The 18336-nt window shown below is 43.2% G+C and overlaps 1 protein-coding gene and 1 pseudogene across 1 annotated transcript; one reads left to right on the top strand and one right to left on the bottom strand.

Moving 5' to 3' along the window:
- Window positions 1-14549: 14549 nt before the first annotated feature.
- Window positions 14550-14650, bottom strand: LOC130466522 (uncharacterized; annotated as a pseudogene).
- A 1060-nt stretch (window positions 14651-15710) lies between these two features.
- On the top strand, window positions 15711-17093 carry LOC130464108 (uncharacterized). Its single transcript, XM_056833516.1, has 2 exons — window positions 15711-16190; window positions 16287-17093. Exons 1-2 carry the CDS (start codon window positions 15711-15713, stop codon window positions 17091-17093), a joined length of 1287 nt encoding a protein of 428 aa, XP_056689494.1.
- Window positions 17094-18336: the final 1243 nt, after the last annotated feature.

Raw genomic sequence — 18336 nt, 5'->3', positions numbered from 1 at the left:
TTTCAAAGCTAGATTGGTTGCAAAAGGTTACAGGCAAGTCCACGGTGTGGATTACGATGAAACCTTTTCACCAGTTGCAATGCTAAAGTCTATTCGGATAATGTTAGCAATCGCTGCATATTATGATTACGAAATATGGCAGATGGATGTTAAAACCGCTTTCTTAAACGGCATTTTAACAGAAACTGTGTTTATGACACAACCTGAAGGTTTTGAGGATCCAAAGAATGCTAAAAAGGTATGCAAGCTAAAGAAATCAATCTACGGATTGAAGCAGGCATCAAGGAGCTGGAATATACGTTTTGATGAAGCAGTCAGTGACTTTGGTTTCATCAAGAACGCAGACGAATCTTGTGTATACAAGAAGGTCAGTGGGAGCAAAATTGCTTTTCTAGTATTATATGTCGACGACATATTACTTATCGGAAATGACATTCCTATGTTGAAGTCTGTCAAGATTTGGCTTGGGAAATGTTTTTCGATGAAGGATCTAGGAGAAGCACAGTACATATTGGGCATCAAGATTTACAGAGATAGATCTAAAAAGATGATTGGACTTAGTCAAAGCACTTATATCAATAAGGTGCTTGATAGGTTCAAGATGGCAGACTCCAAGCGAGGCTACCTACCCATGTCTCATGGAATAACTCTAAGCAAGACTCAGTGCCCAAAAACACTTGATGAGCGTAGACGAATAAATGGGATTCCATATGCATCATTGATTGGTTCAATAATGTATGCTATGATATGTACACGCCCGGATGTTGCGTACGCACTCAGTGCTACGAGCAGATACCAGTCAGACCCAGGAGAGGCGCATTGGACTGCTGCCAAGAATATTCTGAAGTACCTGAAAAGGCACAAAGATGACTTCCTGGTCTATGGTGGAGATGATGAATTAATTGTTAAAGGCTATACGGACGCAAGTTTCCAAACCGACAAAGATGATTTCAGATCACAGTCTGGGTTTGTCTTCTGCCTCAACGGAGGTGCAGTAAGCTGGAAAAGTGCTAAGCAAAGCACCATTGCGGATTCTACAACTGAAGCGGAGTACATTGCTGCACATGAAGCAGCAAAGGAAGCTATATGGCTAAGGAAGTTCATAGGCGAACTTGGTGTAGTCCCCTCCATTAAAGGACCAATAGCCCTGTATTGTGATAATAACGGAGCTATTGCACAGGCAAAGGAGCCTAGACACCACCAGAGAGTCAAGCATGTACTTCGTAGATTTCACCTTCTACGAGAGTTCGTTGAAAGAAAAGAAGTCGAGATAAGCAAGATTGGAACTGATGACAACATATCAGATCCATTGACTAAACCTCTGCCGCAGGCGAAGCACAACTCGCACACTGCAGCTATGGGAATCAAGCATATTGGATAATGGCTTTGATATCCTTGTTTAATGTTTTAAAGTTTTAGAGTTTAAATCTTTGTAAAACATTATTGGTTAATCATTCATTTTTCCATTTAATTTGTGGTTTATTAAATGATGAGTCCCTTCAATTTGACGATATATTCAAGATAGACTGTCAGGACCAGTCCTGTGACTAAGAAATGTCTATCAAGTGAACTTGAATGTCAAAGGTTGAAAATGGTCCCTAATCGGAGTTTTCTATAAAATTGGACGCATAGAAAACGTTAGACGACTAGAATGCAAGATGACTAGTAGTTCTGTTTCTTGAACTATGTGGACATGGCAATGTCATAATCATTTGCATAGATGCTTACTTTGGGAAGACTAGTATCGGACAGACCTATGAAACTTTACTGTAAGAGATGAAAATCTGTCATAAGTAAATTTCATTAAATTATTAGACACTAAATCCTCAATACCTGAGTGATTTGAGATTACTTGTTTGAGAACTGGTTGCTTTGACGTTGACCAACCGTCGCACCGTAAAAGGAGGCTATAAAGGCAACGCTCAGGTAATCACCTATCAAACGAAGTCTAATCTCAAGATCGCAAGATTGGGATTGTCCACCCATAAATCGGGATGAGATGCTTAAAAGTTGTACAAGGCCACTCGGAGAGCTAGAAATTGTGAAATGCATGGCCGTGCTCGGATGAATCATAGGCTATGATTATCTGTTTATTTGATCAGTTGAACTCTGAAACCGAGAAACACCTCTGGACATAATAAGGATGACAACTCTTACCTTATGTTCAAGAGCAAGCATCGAGCGACAAAGGAATTAGGAAATGCACACTTGTCCCTAAGGACAAGTGGGAGACTGAAGGAAATAATGCCCTTGGTCCAAGTATGCATTCTATGTTAAGTCTAATAAATGCGGTTCAGTATTAATTAACAAGTTAATAATTCAGTGAGATCAAGTGAGTTGAATGCCTAGCTAGAGGCCGCTTCAGTTCAAGTGGAATTAATGATATTAATCCACAGCTTACTCTTGACTGAACCCGTAGGGTCACACAAATAGTACGTAAACGGATCAAGTATTTAATGGCATTAAATACTCTATCTATGGATATTCGGAATCTACGGATCTTGGTTTCAGTGGGAGTTGAGATCGTCACAACCAAGAAATGAATACTCCGGAAACGATGATATTGCCGGAAACGGAAATATGGATCGTATCGGAAATATAAATATTATCCAAGTCGTAGATGTTGCCGGAAACGGAAACATAGTACGTATCGGAAAATATTATCGGAAATGGAAATATTGCCAGAATCGGAAATATTGCCGGAAACGGAAATATTGTCAGAATCGGAAATATTATCGGAATCGGAAAATAATTCCGGAAACGGAAATATTAAATATTTGTTCGAAACGGAAATTAATTCCGGAATCGGAAATATTAAATATTGTTCGGAAATGAATTCCGGAATCGGGAATTTAATCGGAAGCGTATCGTACGAATTAGCATCGGACGAGGCCCGCAAGACGAAGGCCCAGCACGAAGCCAGGCCATCGCCCAGCGAGCCGCACGCACCAACGCACGCCTCGACCAGGCCCAGCCAAGGGCGCGCGCGCGAGAGCACAGCAGCGTGGGCCGAGCGCTGTGCGCCTGGCGTGGGCCGCAAGGCTTGCGCGGGTGCACGGCTCGTGCAACGCTTGTGCGGGAATCCTAATCCTATTGGAATTCGTGCAAAGATTAAATCCTAATCCTAATAGATTGATTTTGTTATTTAGAGTCCTAATAAGATTCTAATTAGCAAATCCACATCCTACTAGGATTCCAATTCCCTTTCCAAACCTCTATAAATAAGGGCCTAGGGTCACAATTTATGGGCACGATTGAAGTATTCAAAGGGTAAGTTTTTGAAAGAAAAATCAGCCATACACTTGCAAACACATAGCCGAAAATTCCTAAGCACCTTAAGGGCGATTCTAGTTGGTCTAACTTGAGGCGGATCCGGACGTACTGTGGACTATCTACGGAGGGACGACATTTGGAGTCCTAAAGACTTGTTCTTGTTCGGTTCGGGCACAGCTAGGGAAGGCACGCTACAACATGTATGCATCTATTCTATGCTAAATGATTATGTGTAAATAATATGCTTTCCTGGCTTTATGGTTTTTCCGCATGATTTATGTATTGTCATATGTATCATAACCTAACAATCCCTACTTTCTCACTCCAACGGACTGTTAGGCGTTAGCTACGGGCCCTTACCCCCACAGAAAAAGCTTTGTTAAAAGAATACCACTTAGAGGCACTTTTAGGCTTACAACAAATTAATATTGATTATAACTTTCTGCATGCTGCCCTAAGCTTTTGGGACTCCGATCATCATATTTTTGCCTTTCGGGGCAACGAAATATGTCCTTTGCCAGATGAATTTGCTGCGATCCTTGGTTATCCTACTAATGCTACTCCTGTTACCCCTGGCACTATTGAAGAGGGTAAAACAACCATAGGGGCTTTCCTAGGACTAGATTATAACATGTTTGCTGAAATTGTTGTAGGTGACGAGGTTAACTTGGAAAAACTTGTAAAACATCACTTTAGGCCTGGTAAGAATATGACCGAACAGAAATTGAATATTCGAGCCCTTGTATTTTGCTTGTTGAATCACTATTTGCTGTCGAATAACAATGGCGCCTTCGGTGACATAAGGTTGATCCCCTTGATTAGCCTGATGGAAAGTTGCTATTCTATTATGCCGTTGGTTGTTGCCGAGACTTTGCTGAGTCCGGATGAGCTGAAGAAGGATGCCAAATCTGAACATTTTAAGGGAAGCCCCCTATTAGTGCAGGTAATCGATTTTTCCTTGCGCACGTATACACGTTTTTTTTTTTGCGTACACAATGAGTTTCAGCGCCCAGGGTTGGGCGCTGGAATTTTCGGCGCCTGGTCCTGGGCGTTGAAACTGCGCACGAGGAACCGTTTTCTTTTATTATTTTTTGATTGTGCCCGCTTTTTGCAGATTTGGCTCGTGGAACGGCTTAGACTTTTGGAAGCTCCTGCCGATCCTAAACATTATCGCCCTATAGCCTTGGGTAACCAAAAATACTTGCACCAAGGCCAGGACGAGGCCGAATGGACCTCCTTTTTTACTTATGGCATTTGTTCTATTAAGTGGGTGGTACCATGGTGGGGTTTGACTACTATGACAGGGGGTTCTGATGTATCGGTTTATGTTTCTTTGTTGGGGCTATCTCGTCCCATTTATATTTTCCCTTACCGAGTCATGCGTCAATATGGTTTAAGGAAGACTATCCCTTTTTCTGATACGGTACCACCTAAGGTAGCGGCCTTTTCACAAGCACGGGTTCTAGCGTGGGCTAAGTATTATGATGGTCTCCCGCGTTGGGCCGTAGCTACAAATGGCTTTGTGGGTCTTTCTGAAAACTACAAGTTGTGGATGAGCTCCGATGATAAAGATGTGAGGACCGAGGCTCGAAATGGGGAGCCGACTGAGCTTTTGATACCTCGTATTCGTGTTAAGTATGAGGGTCCTGATTCTGCCAAACCTTGTACCTATAGTATTAAGACTGTGAAAGCTCGTCCTGATCGAAAGCGAAAGGAAGTTCCTCCCCGTTCCAGTTTCAGGCCTAAAAAGATGCCTAACATGAAAGGGCCTGCTGTTGTTAAAAGAAATGCAACCTCTCGCGGAGATCGTCGCCGGAACAATGTATGGGTTAGGAAGGCTCAGCCGCCTGTAGAAACAGTGGCTAGTCTAGTTGATGATAATAATCCTTCTCCCACCATTGTCTGTGCCCTTGAGGCTGAGCGGGCTATAACTGAGAATGTTTCTGAAGCCTTGGCATCTTTGGAAGTTAGTGTCCAGGAGCCGGTTCTTATGGAGATTGATATTGGGGCAGCGCAGAAGACTGTGGGGGGTGGACCCTGCGAACATTGCCCTCTACAAGACTTTATTTGATGATCCGGAAGAACTAGAGTAGTGTAGTTCTTGCTAGGGTGTAGGTGCCCTTTATTTATTTCAGTTGTGTTTGTTTTTATTCTTAGCACTTTTGTTTTCCTTCTTATTATTTTTTCAATAAAGGCGTATTTTTATTTTTCATTTATTTTGTTTCTCCTCTTTTTTATGTTTTTATATGTCTAACACTTTTTGCACAAAGAATATGTGTTTTTTTTATTGGACCGAATCCTTGGTAAGGATTGCCTACGTATCTTGTCAGAATCAGGTCGCGCGTAGTTCTAGCTTTCGAATAAGTTCTAGTATGCCGGATTTCGGTAGATATGCCCTGAGGTGGAAGCATATTACTTAATCGGTCAAATGAGTGAAGTATTATCATTATTTTCATCTGCCGTTTTTTGCCATAAGTCGCGTAAAAATGAAATTCGACTAATTTGTATGGCTATATTTTTGGTAAGCCTATTTAAATACGTACTGTACCCCCCAAGTGTTCGTTATTTTTCCGTTGTGTGCGGATAAAATGACGAGCACTTCTGAAAAGAAAATATTTGGCAGACAGAGAGTTTCAACGCCCAGGCTGGGGCGTCAAAGATTTCGGCGCCCAGCCCTGGGCGCTTAAAATGACTTGGGCGGTCAATTTTTGACGCTTTGCTTCACATGTTCTTGCATTTATTTCTTTTTTTTGTGCCTTGATTTTTTGCTCGTATTTAAAGTCAATTTTGAGGCTATTTTGGAGGCTTTTTTTACTGTTAGCGTGAAATGCATTTTTGTCCGGATTAATTTTTTCTATTCGTGACTCGAAATAGTTTTGAAAATGGAGTTAGGGTGCGGAAGTTATGAAGACCTTTGTGTAGGCTTTTGATTGGGTTGAGGTGCGTATTGATGCGGGGGGCGGTGTCTATTTTTTATGAGTTTTTTTCTTGAGCAACCTTTGTATTGTTTGAATTTGATTTCCTTTTGATTTCTTTGGGTTGCATGGATTGATTTTTATGATGACACTGGTTGACTTTTATGTTTTGGGGATATGAATGGGATGGTGCGGTTTATTTTGTGGGTTTCGGGAATTGGTTCCCATGGCACTATTTCAAAACCGAGTGGGCTTTGTTTGTTGGGCCTAGAGTGGGCCGCCTCTTTATTTTTGTATTTTGCAAGTACATTTGGTGTTTATTTAGTGTTAGAATAAAAAATTTAGGAGAAATATTACGCCTTTATTGATTCGGAAAGTAAGGAAAAAACACTGAAATAAAACTGACCTATATTCTAAGGGGCCTTAGGACCATCTAAAGTCTATTATTTTTTCTACCAATCTAAAGAACTACTAGGCGCTTTTTACTAATGGTGCTCTATGTGGCTCAAGCCTGGGGTTTAGTCTCATAAAACTTGGGTCCTTCACCGGTACTCATCTTGAATTCTATTCCTTTTGCATTGACCCACTGATATGTCTTCACCCATCCGTCCGATCTCTTCTAGTGTTGATGCAAGAGAGATTAACCGGGTTGGATCGAAATCTTCATCTTGTAAAGCTAGGGTAGTCATCACAGTCTCGTTCTCCATAGGCCTCGATTCGTTATAGAGCCTGGTTATCTAATATTTCAGCTGTTTTAGTCTTGGTGAGGTGGGGTGTCTCATCCAAGGTGTGGCAGTCATGGAAAATTTCAAATCCGGGTTTTAGCAAGCCATCCTGAACGAAGGGTTCAGGGAAATCGCAGCATGGGTGTTCTTCTCCTTCCCGAACGAACATCCCGTTATGGGTTCTTTGATACGGGGGAAGGAGGGTGGTTTGTTTGGCTTTGTTAAGGCGTAGCCTAGAAAGGCGGTCTGCAATATCTTCCTCCGTTGGTTCATAGCCTAAGCCAAAGGGAGTAGATTTGTTGGGTAAAGGATGGAATGTGCATTCCTTCTTCCTTATGCCCAATGGGGTTCCTGGGAAATAACCTTGAGCTAGCAGCCTTCTAGGGATGACCCGGGATGCATGCGGGTCTAGGAATGCTGGATCATAGTCTTCAATGAACTGGATTGCTTCTTCCATTTGAAACCCATAAAGGTCGTCTGCAGTTTCGGCCGTTCCAACCATGGTACAACTGATGTCGAGAGGAGGGGCGCGTATTTCTAGTATCACCCCGTTATGGTTAAGTTTGACCATTTGGTGCAGGGTAGAAGCCACACCTCCTAAGTCATGGAGCCAAGGTCGCCCCAATAGGAGGTTGAAAGTGGGCTTGATGTCAATTATTTGAAACTGCGTGGTGCGTGCCACAGGCCCGGTTTGTATGGTAAGGTTGATTTTTCCCAACACAGGCCTTCGAGAGTTAGCATAGGCTCGTACCCCTTGTGTGGAGGTTTGGAAGTCATCGCTTCCTAGTCCCAGGCAATGGGCGGTTCGCAACTGGCAAACGTTAACCGCCGAACCGTTATCTACGAGCGCTAGGGGGATGTTTTGCCCTTTGCATCCAACTACTAGATAGAGGGCTTTGTTATGGGCACCCCCCTCTCTGGGTAAATCTTTGTCAGTGAAAACTATGGCCTTTTCTCCAGCATCTCTCGTGACGTGGTTAACCAATGAGTCAAGTGTGATATCTGTAGGCACTGAGATGAGGTCAAGTGAGCGAATAAGCTTTTCGCGATGTTCTTTTGAGGTACACATGAGATCCCAGATGGTAATTTCGGCCTTGGTTCTTTTCAATTGTTTCAAAAGAGGATTTTCAATGACTTCTGCGACGGTGGTGTGTCGTCCATTCTCAGGAGCTTGTCTGACTGGGATATCGTCCATAGGAGGTGGGCGAATGTCAGGCTGGTATATTCTTCCTGATCTGGTGAGGTTGTCGACTTCGGGTTCTTGAGTGGTGGTGTCGATGAGAGCATACCCGGGCCAAGTTTCAGTAAAGAGGTCCTGGCCCGACACTTGAGATAGGTAGATATCTTCGGCATCATCATCCCACACACAGCACACTTCTCTCTCGATTCGATCTATAGGGACCACAGCGAGTGGTGCACCTTGAGGTGTAATGTACACCGTAGGGTCGAAGTTCTCATTTTCTGGTTGGTCGAGAGAGATGTGACAAGAGCCGAGTGGGCTCTTGTTGTTGTTGGGTTTGCCAACGTTAGGGAGAGGTATCACTTCATCCTCTATCATGTCCTGGATGGTATTCTTCAGGTTCCAGCAGTTTTCAGTGTCATGCCCATTTCCTTGATGGAATTTGCAGTAAGTACCTTCGACCCAATATTTGCTTTTGACAGGAGGGTCACGGGTGGGACCTATAGGTCTCAACTTTCCTTGATTGGTTAATATTTCAAAGGCTTGTACCAATGTCGACCCGAGTGGGGCAAACTTTCGGTCTCGAACCCATCTTCCAGGGCTTCTTCGGGCGGGAGTCTCTTCTACAGCATGGACTTCTTGGGCTTGGGATGTGTTACCCCGATTATAGGTGTTGTTTTTATATGTGGGTTTGCTTTGTATGGTTTTGGCGAAGTCATCCTCGATCTTTATTCCCACATCATAAGCTCTTTTGAAAGTGTCAAGTCCCAGGTACCTAAGGTGTTGTCTGTAAGCCGGGTCCAGGTTGTCAATGAATTTTTGGACCAATTCTGTTTCGGTAGGCCTATTGATTAGCTGGGCCGCCTGGTCCCTCCATCTAGCAAAGTAGGTCGTGAAACCCTCATTTTTCTTTTGGAAGAGAACTTCCAGCTCGCGCATGGTGACTTGGAAATCCATGTTCGACGAGTATTGCTTGATGAAGACATTGACAAAGTCTTCCCAAGTGGGGAAGAGCTTAGGGTCCTGGTGATAGTACCATTTGAGCGGCACATGTTCCAAGGACAAAGGAAAGGCAGGTAAATACATGGATTTGTCCACGCCTTTCAAGTTCATGGCATTCACAAAGCTCAGTAGATGATCACGGGGGTTGTCCGTGGCCTTGAACTTTGGTAAGTCAGATGAACTGAACTTTTCTGGTAGTTTGCCAGGAAAAGGTTCAGGATCGAGGGAGAAGTATTTGCACCCCATGGTTCGTTATCGAGGTCATTTTTGGCTTGTGCAGCCGCTAAAGCTTCATTTTCCATTTTGAATTGGCCCATAAGTTGGGTCATTTGGACCATCTGGTCTCGCAAATCTTCGATGGACATGTTTGAAGGTGTGAATCGAGGTTGGGGAAGCGGAGATCTTTGAAATGAGGGATGACGGACGGAGCTTGGAGTCACTAAACCTGATGTTGGCGGTGTATCTTCGAGACGCACTAACCGTTGATTCCCTGATCGGCACCAAATGGCAGGACCAGACCTAGGCATAAGATAAGCTAAAGTTTAGGTTCCCAAAGTTTCAAGCATTACTTAGTCTAGACTTCTACTCTCTCTATTAGTTTTTCACTCTTTCTTTTGTTGGTACACTTTTTGGTTTTTTTTTTTTTTTGGTCATTCTTTGAATTTTCGAAACACTTGCCCGTGTGACATTCATAGTTATTAGCATGTTCGGTTTTGGTGCCGAGCATTGTCGTCGTAGGAGGCCTAACAACGACGCAAAGAGTTATTAATTTTTTTACGAGTCGCTTTTGAAATCGAGTGCTTTTCTTACGCCCTCGTAGCAATTCTTTTTACTAACATTTTTTTGTGCTACGTATTTTCCTTTTGCGCGGGCACCGAGGCTGCTGCGCCTGACCAAAAGGCCAAGCAGCAACTTCAGCGCCCAGCGTGGGGCGTGAGAAATTCTGGCGCCCAGTCAGGGGCGTTGAAAATGCGTCCCTGGCTGGTTCTCGTTTTCTGTCTTCTGTTTATGCGACTTCGATTTGCGTGCTTTCCTAATAACGTCCTTTACGCGTAGAAGCGTTTGTGGGATTCGTTACAGGCCATCCCGAGCGTCGCGTATTTTTGTGGCGATCATTCGGGTTTGCGGAACACGTATTTCGGTATAACTCTTTGGCAAATTAGTCTATGAATGTTTGGGCAATTTTTAAGGTCGTTGGTTTTCTAAGATAGTTTGTCACACACAATCACATATTTCGCTACACATAACTAACATTCATCATGAGGCGATAATAACATGTCATGTAGTTTATGATAGGCTTCTATGGGTAGTTATTTGCGCCTGGCTTGGTACCGCTTCTATCGTAGATCCAACACATGCCCCGGTCGAGGTAGTGTCTTCAACAAACGAATTTCGCCCAAGAGGCCAACCCGCAAGTGCAAGCCAAGGGGGCATGCAGGCGAGAGGGACCTAATGACAAGCGATTGGGTTCGGGATAGGTGTACTACCTGCACAAGTACCGAGTGGGCAACATGCGGGGCGTATGCACCCCCCTATTGGCGAAAAAAGGTATCCTTAGTCCCAACTCCCGAGGGAGCCGAGATTCGTTATGCGGTTCTGCCCGTTCACATTAATATGCTGATTTTCAGGTCGTCCCAACTTGATGGGGAAATAAACGCGGGGTAGGATCGTTTCACCCTTCGGCTATTTTGATTACCTATAAACACGAGTATTTCCTTCACTTTCCCCAGTGGAGTCGCCACTGTGAGGGGGTCGAAAAAGCACGAGGCTAATGCGTGACTTCGTCCCTCGTGGGTGTGACGATTCTTTTTATTCAATCAAGTGTAATTGGATTTCCTGTGAGTTTACACCCAATTGACTAGTAATATAGGAGTCGCCATTCAGTTTTTAATGACAATGAGAAAAACTGACAAAACCCGGTTATCGTGACATAAAGGGAGTGCAATTATGTTTGACCACGACGGCCGTAGGTTCCCTTGTGATCCCTAGTGTGGGGATCTCTCAACATACACCCGCAAGGTAGAGATTGAGGGTTCGGGGGACTGTAACTACCGAGAGGAGTACTCGCTCTTCGATAACTCCAGAGGCAGGATATCCTTACTAGCTCAGCATAAATAATTGAAGGGACATACGTTAACTATTAAACTAATCTGAGTTGATTTTAACAATATGCAACATATAATACTAGATCGATCGTGATTATCTGATTTAAATAGCATTAAGGGACCTAGCATGATAATCCAATTTCCCAAAAATACTATATTTGTTAGGCGTGATAGAACAATCAGATTTAGTTAGTTTAACAGTTCATAAAAAGGGCGAGGAAAGCAATTAAATCATCGAAAAAGGACACATTACGACGCACCCTTGAGAGGTGCGTCACGGTTCTCAGAAAACTAACCACTTTGACTTTGCTATTTCTCCTTTTTATTTAACGAATCTCAAATTATGGGACAGGATACGTTCTGTTCGATTTATGGATCGATTGCGACAGAACGCGTGAACAATTTCGCAGCGAGAGGCTTAGGCTAAGGGTTGGAGTCAATACTCAGAATATGAATTGTGTGTCCCTTTCACGTCGAATTTAGGGTTGTATTTATAGGGAAGAGTTCGTGGAAAGATAGAATTGCAGAGTTCTAATCCACAAAGAATTAGGAAAAAACACGTACCCAGGTATTTTCGGCGCCCAGAGCCAGGCGTTGAAAATAGGGTGTGGGCTGTTTCCTTAGTCAGATTCGGATTCTTGGAATCCGTAGTGTTTGAGACTTAATCGAGTCTTTTAGTGCGTATCAATTTCATGACGGAATGCGTCTGGGCCCGTTACGAACTCTAGGCTCGTTAGGATTTTAATTAATACGTAACTCTTATTTCCGAATCATATTAGGAATGGGATTATCGCAGTTTTCTATCTCATTTAGGATTTATGTTGAAGTGCAACACCTAATTCTGACAGGTTTCTATCTTTTATGACTTGCCACTTTTAACAGCTGCCCATTACGTCAGTTACTATTTTTAGCAGGTTTCCATAAATAGCAGGTTTCTATAAATAGCAGGTTTCAGGTGAAATGAAAAGAGGAATTGAGATTCGTTATTTTATAGGAGATGCGTTGTCAAGTGGAGATTTATGCTTTCATCATCAAACCTTTCCCTTTCGGGAATGGGGACAAAAGTAGGTGTCTACAATAAGTTTTATTCCATCTTGTGCTTTATAAGTGATCTTGATGAAAAATGATGGAAAACAAGTGAATTTGAGCCAAAACAGGGCTTGTGCGGTCGAGTGGCGTTTTGTGCGCCCGAATAGAGTAGTGCAAATGGAGTTCATGGAATTTCCAGTTTTGTGCGATCGAATGCCCTCTGTTGTTCGGTCGCACATAATGGATTTCTGAGACAGAATGCCCCAAAATTGGGAAATAACCGCACAAGGCCTTATGTTCTACAGCACAGCATTTGTTCGACCGCACAGCTTTTTGAGTTCGACCGCAAAAAAGTTGTGCGCCCGATTAGTTCTTCTTGTTCGACCGAATAGAGCTGCAAAGGAGACTTGAGCCAAAGAAACCCCATTCGACCGAACAGGATTTTACGTTCGGTCGCACATGACGAAGGAAATGATCTTAGCTGTCTTCGCTCGCACAGGACTGCATTTGGTCGAACAAAGTCATTTACGTTCGGTCGCACAGTGGGTACGTGCGACCGAATCGCTGCGCGGGCTGCTCTTATTCGAACTTTGGCTTCTATTTGAGGAAACTTATAAATAGATTTTTCGATTTATTTTGTAGAATATAGAATTTTAGTTGATAATTGGAGATTCTAAAAGTAGATTTTCAGCAATTCTAGATAGAGAAACTCTCCTCCATTCAAGCTTCAATTTGTAATCCTTCTTAACTCTTCTTCAATTTTGCAATTTAATTCTTAGTTTCTTAATTCTTGCTCTTGCTTTGTTGTTGATTGTTCTTCAATTCCTTAATTTCTTGAATTCTTGATTTCATTGATTGAAGTTACTTTGATTCTTAATTCCTAGTTGATTGGGCAATTGAATTCTTAAATTCTCTTCTCTTACTCCTTCAATATCATGCTTGCTAGCTTATTCTTAATGGATTGCTTGATTTCTAGAATGACTAATGAGTAGAATTAGGTTAGGGTAAGGGGAGAATCTAGGGGCTTAATTAGGGGAAATTGTTGATTGATTCTTGGTTGATTCATGTGATTAAATATGATTTGATGATAGGATATCCATGCTAGTTGAGTGGTAGTTGCAAATGCTATTCGATTAGAGTCACGTGGAACCATAGGGTAGGTTTGGCAAGAGATTGTGGGCCTATCTTGTGTGATCAAATGGCGGTACCTATTATATGCTAGTTAGTTTAATCTAGGATTAGGCGAAAGCTCTTCCGTGGATTAGACGCTTAGCGTTCCCTATCCGAGAGGTGGCGGGTTCGTCTTTAGATTCCATTTGCCTAATCACCATTTCGTTGCATGATCACCATTGCTAAATAGTTGAATTCATTTCCCCAGGTTTCCCTAGCCTATCCCCGACTCCCTAACGTTTCCCTTTCTTGATTCAATTTGGCATAATTCTTCGTTTTTAGATTCTTAAAAGTGACAATTCAAAACCAAATCCTTGTTCGAACTAGATTGACTTTAAAACTCATTAACCACCGTTTCTTTGGGACGATCCCTTTGCTTACCGCTAGCCGGTAGTTGAGTGGTTTTATAAATATTGTTTGCATAGGTTGTTTTCTATCAACGACGGAAAATACACCTATCAAAATGGCGCCGTTTCCGGGGAGCGGTTGTTGTTTTTGAGTTTTAGTTGAGACTAGTTCATCATTAGAAAATACAAAAACATTGCAATTTCGCTTAGCTTTCTTTTTCCTTGGCTTTGCTCACGGTTTTTCTTCAGTTTGTATGCTTGTTAGGGGGCGTGCTCGTCAAAGGATCCTCCATCCTCTTGACCTTGAATTGGAGAGGACACTTAGGAGACAAAGGCGTGTACGGTCTAGCTCATCAAGCAATAACAGATGCGCATGGTTGAGTGTTGGTGAGGAACAACAAGAGAGTGAGCAAGTGTTTGAGAACATAGCGCTCCCGGTTAAGAACTTGGGAATACCGGGGGAATTCGAAGCTACATGTGGTATTCAAGCCCCAACAACGGGTGCCAACAACTTTGAGATTAAGCCCGCCTTGATCAATTTGGTGCAAAGCCACCCCTTTTGTGGGAAGAGTAATGAATCACCTCACGAACATCTCAAACAGTTTGAGCACTATTGTGACACAATCAAGCACAATGGTGTCACATCGGATTATGTGAGGTTGACATTGTTTCGGTTCTCTCTACTTGGGCGAGCAAGTGATTGGCTTGACAAGGAGGTCAAGCCCAACTCACTTCGCACTTGGACCAAAGTGACAAGTGCATTCTTAAACAAATTTTACTCGCATGGGAAGACGGCGGAGTGTCGCCACAAGATCCAATCCTTTGAGCAAAAGAGAGATGAGTCACTCTTTGAAGCTTGGGATCGTTTCAAGGAGTACAAAAGGGAATGCCCACACCATGGGATTCCTAAATGGTTGTTGCTCCAAACATTTTACTTGGGGTTGAGTCCAAGTTCGAAGACAAGTCTTGATGCGGGCGCGGGAGGTTCCATTATGAATAAAACTGAGGATCAAATAGAGGAAATCATTGAGGATGTAGTTCAAAACTACCAATCTTGGCATGTAGGCACAAGGGATTATGATGAGAAAGGTAGGAGTGAAGATGGTAAAGGTTCGGTGTACGCCATAGAGCAAGCACGGATGATAGAGAAGCTTACCTCGCGCTTGAAGAAGCTTGAAAACACACCATTCGCGGGGAGAGCTTTGAGCCAACCGCCATTACCGTCTACAATCCCTCCTCCCTCGGCCACTCTTCTCTCTAAGGGGAAGAGCAAGGTTAGTTCTTATGGCTCAATGCCTCCGGGCACATTCTTTTTTGAAAATTGCCAAGACTATAGTCATTCCCCCGATGCATGCCCCTTAGTTCATAACTTGTTATTTGTGGATTATGGCCCTTCGTATGAAGGCGAGTTTGATGTAGAGTATGCTAATGCCGTAAATGAGAGGTCTAGGAATGATAACCCTAACAATCCTAATTTTGCTAGGAAACCTAGAGGGCCCTCCATGTATGGTCCCCACCAAGGCTATGGCCAAGGAAGTGGGTATGATAGCCAAAATCGAGGTGGCTATAGAGCACAAGGCTATCAAAGCCAAGCGCCCTATGGTCAAGCTCAAGGTTTTGGCAATCAAGGCCAATGCAACCAAGGGGGTTATAATCCCAACCATCAAGGTGGAGGGGGTTATAACTACTCTTATGGGCAATTTAGGGGTGCCTCAAGTAGGGGTTATCCTTTGAACTCGGGAGGTCATTATGGTGCATCTCAATTGCCACCTCCCGGATTCAATGGACCGAGGACCTTTGGCAACCAATATCAAGCAAACCTTAGTGGTTATGGCGTTGCACCTCCACCACTCCCGCCTCTCAAGTCTAATCTTGAGGCTCTCATGGAGTCGTTTGTGAGGGCGCAAGCCAAGAAGAATGTCGAGTTTGAGGATGGATTCAAGCAATCCAACACTCACTTGAAGATGATTGAGACCCAACTTTATCAACTAGCTAGCACTATCAAAGAGCAACAAGTGCATACAAGTCTCCCACCCCAAGGTCAACCTCCTAAGCAAATGTATGCAATCATGACAAGGAGTGGGAAGACTTTGGATGATGTTCCTAGAGCCAATGAGGATCCTAAGTCCAATGGGAAGGATCAAGAGGGATTCGTTGAGTCTAGCGACAATAATGTGGTAGAAGAGGAGCCTCCCATCGATGATGTGGGAGACACTCTTATACAAAAAGAGGCAACTCTTCTACCTCTCCCCACTCTTAAACTTCCCTATCCCCAAAGATTCATAAGGCACAAGTTAGATGTGCAATTCTCAAAATGTCTTGAGGTTCTTCGAAAATTGCATATCACTCTCCCCTTTATGGATGCGTTGAAACAAATGCCTACCTACTCAAGATTTCTTAAGGAAATCTTGAATGGGAAGCGGAATTGCGACGTAAAGGAGACGGTGAACCTCACCGAAAATTGTAGTGCTATCATTCTTAACAAAACGCCACCCAAACTCAAAGACCCGGGAAGTTTTTCTATCCCTTGTGCTATTAAGGAGCTTGAAATAAGCAATGCCTTGTGTGATTTGGGTGCTAGCGTTAGTATACTACCTTATTCGGTGTTTTCCAAGCTTGACGTTGGAGATCTTGTCGCAACTAACATCACCTTGCAACTTGTCGACCGTTCGGTCAAGTATCCTATTGGCAAGGTTGAGGATGTTCCCCTAGTGGTTGGCGAGCTTACTTTCCTTGTGGATTTCGTCGTCTTGGACATTGATGAGGATGCCCATACCCCCATTATCTTGGGGAGGCCATTTTTGGCCACCGCGGGTGCTCTTATCGATGTGCAAGAAGGACTAATCACTTTGAAAGCGGGAGACGCCAAGGCTAGTTTCAAGCTTGCAATTGATGAACATTGTTGCTCTAAAATGAAAAGTTGCATGAAAATTGACACTCTTGCTTGTGTTGAGGACAACCACTCTTGTGCTAATTCTTCTAACAATTTTCATGTTTCTAAGTGTGCTAATGAGCTTTCTAGGTCCTCTCTTGATGACAAGAATGTCCATGGAGTCCCAAAGGCGCTTGGGGATGAGCTTGAAGATGTTGTAACCATCCCCGAGATATTTGAAATGCATGTTGATGATGATAATGGAGCTAAACCCTCCAAAGTGTTTCATGGATCGGCTAAGAAAGCCAAGAAGTCAGCTAAGAGTCCATCGAGTCCCGAGGAGGGGCATGTTGGTGGATTATTTGGTTTCCGCCTCTTGAATGGTGATGTCGGTAAGATCTTTGTGCCCAAAGGGGCAAAGAAATGCATGTTGACTAGTGTTAACCCAAGGTTGGTTGTCTTTGACCCCCCTTGACCTTTTGGGGGGGTCCGTCAAGCTAATGACGTTAAACGAGCGCTACCGGGAGGCAACCCGTGTATTGGTCTCATTCTTGTCCCCCCATGAGCTTCGGGGGGATTCGTCAAGCTAATGACGTTAAACGAGCGCTCCCGGGAGGCACCCCGCGGCTTCTATGCATTGTTTTGGTATGTTTCATTGCAGTGGGTTCACACTTTCCACCTTTTGCCTTACCCGTCTTTATTTTGGTGAGTTTGTTCGGGTTTTAACGGCTCTTTGCGGGACTTGCTCCCACGACAATTCCGGTAACATCCTTCTAACTCTATTGCATACTTTATGGGACGGGCATACATCATGTTGGGGCATTTGGTTGGATGCGTAGTTGTGCCCCTCCTTGCTTGGTTTTAGGCCGTGAGGACATGGCCTAATTCTAGCTTGGGGGGAGTTTTGTTGTGTGGTTGGCTACTTGTTGATGCTCATTGCTATGAATCATACCATGATGTGCTTGTTTCTTTGTTTTTAGATTGATTTAGTTTGATTTTAGTTTCTTTTCTTTTTGTTTGTTTCTTTTTCTTTCCCTTTTTGGTGTGTTTTCTTATTTTCTTCCTTTTTCTTTTATTTTGATTTCCTTTTTGTCAAGGCAAGTTTTTCTAGGTTTTCTTAGGCAATATTCTTGATTGGGGAATATAAAATTGGAACTTGTAGATTAGAATGCTTTTATTCCTAATTGGTAGATTTTTACACGGTTCTTAATGTCTTGGGTCGAGTCTAGGATTTGGTGTCAAGAAAGTTGGTTGAACTATGGGTAGCATGCGTCATGAACTCTTGGCTTGTGGTAAGATGGTGTCGATTTCTCTAGTGATTTGAAGCCGAAGAGAATGGTATTTGCTCAGCTCCCTTGTGAGGTTCATGCTCAAAAATAAGCCCAAACACATTTTCATATATTGAGTTGCATGGATCCTTAGCATTGACTTTCTTGTCTCCCGAGTTTGACCATTTCCTTCCCGAGACCGCGACCGAACTACTTTTGGGAGCGATAGAGGCATTTCTTTCGGTGACTTTTTTCTTTTTAGTTTAGGACTCTATTTTCTTATTTTTCTCATATGTTTTTGTTTGCATTTGCCCCTTTGCTAGCCATTTGAGCCTTGGCCCTTCATTTCTTATGAGAACATTACAAGCCTAATAGCCTTTGTTTTGTTTTCACCCTTAGAAGTGATAGTGAAGCTTATAGTTATGATGCTTGTTGTTTTGGAGTAATTAT

The sequence above is a fragment of the Spinacia oleracea genome, chromosome 1, assembly GCF_020520425.1.
Source record: "Spinacia oleracea cultivar Varoflay chromosome 1, BTI_SOV_V1, whole genome shotgun sequence".
Classification (NCBI taxonomy): domain Eukaryota; kingdom Viridiplantae; phylum Streptophyta; class Magnoliopsida; order Caryophyllales; family Amaranthaceae; genus Spinacia; species Spinacia oleracea.
The sequence above is the reverse complement of the archived record's forward strand: the minus strand, read 5'-3'. Positions and strand labels throughout refer to the sequence as shown.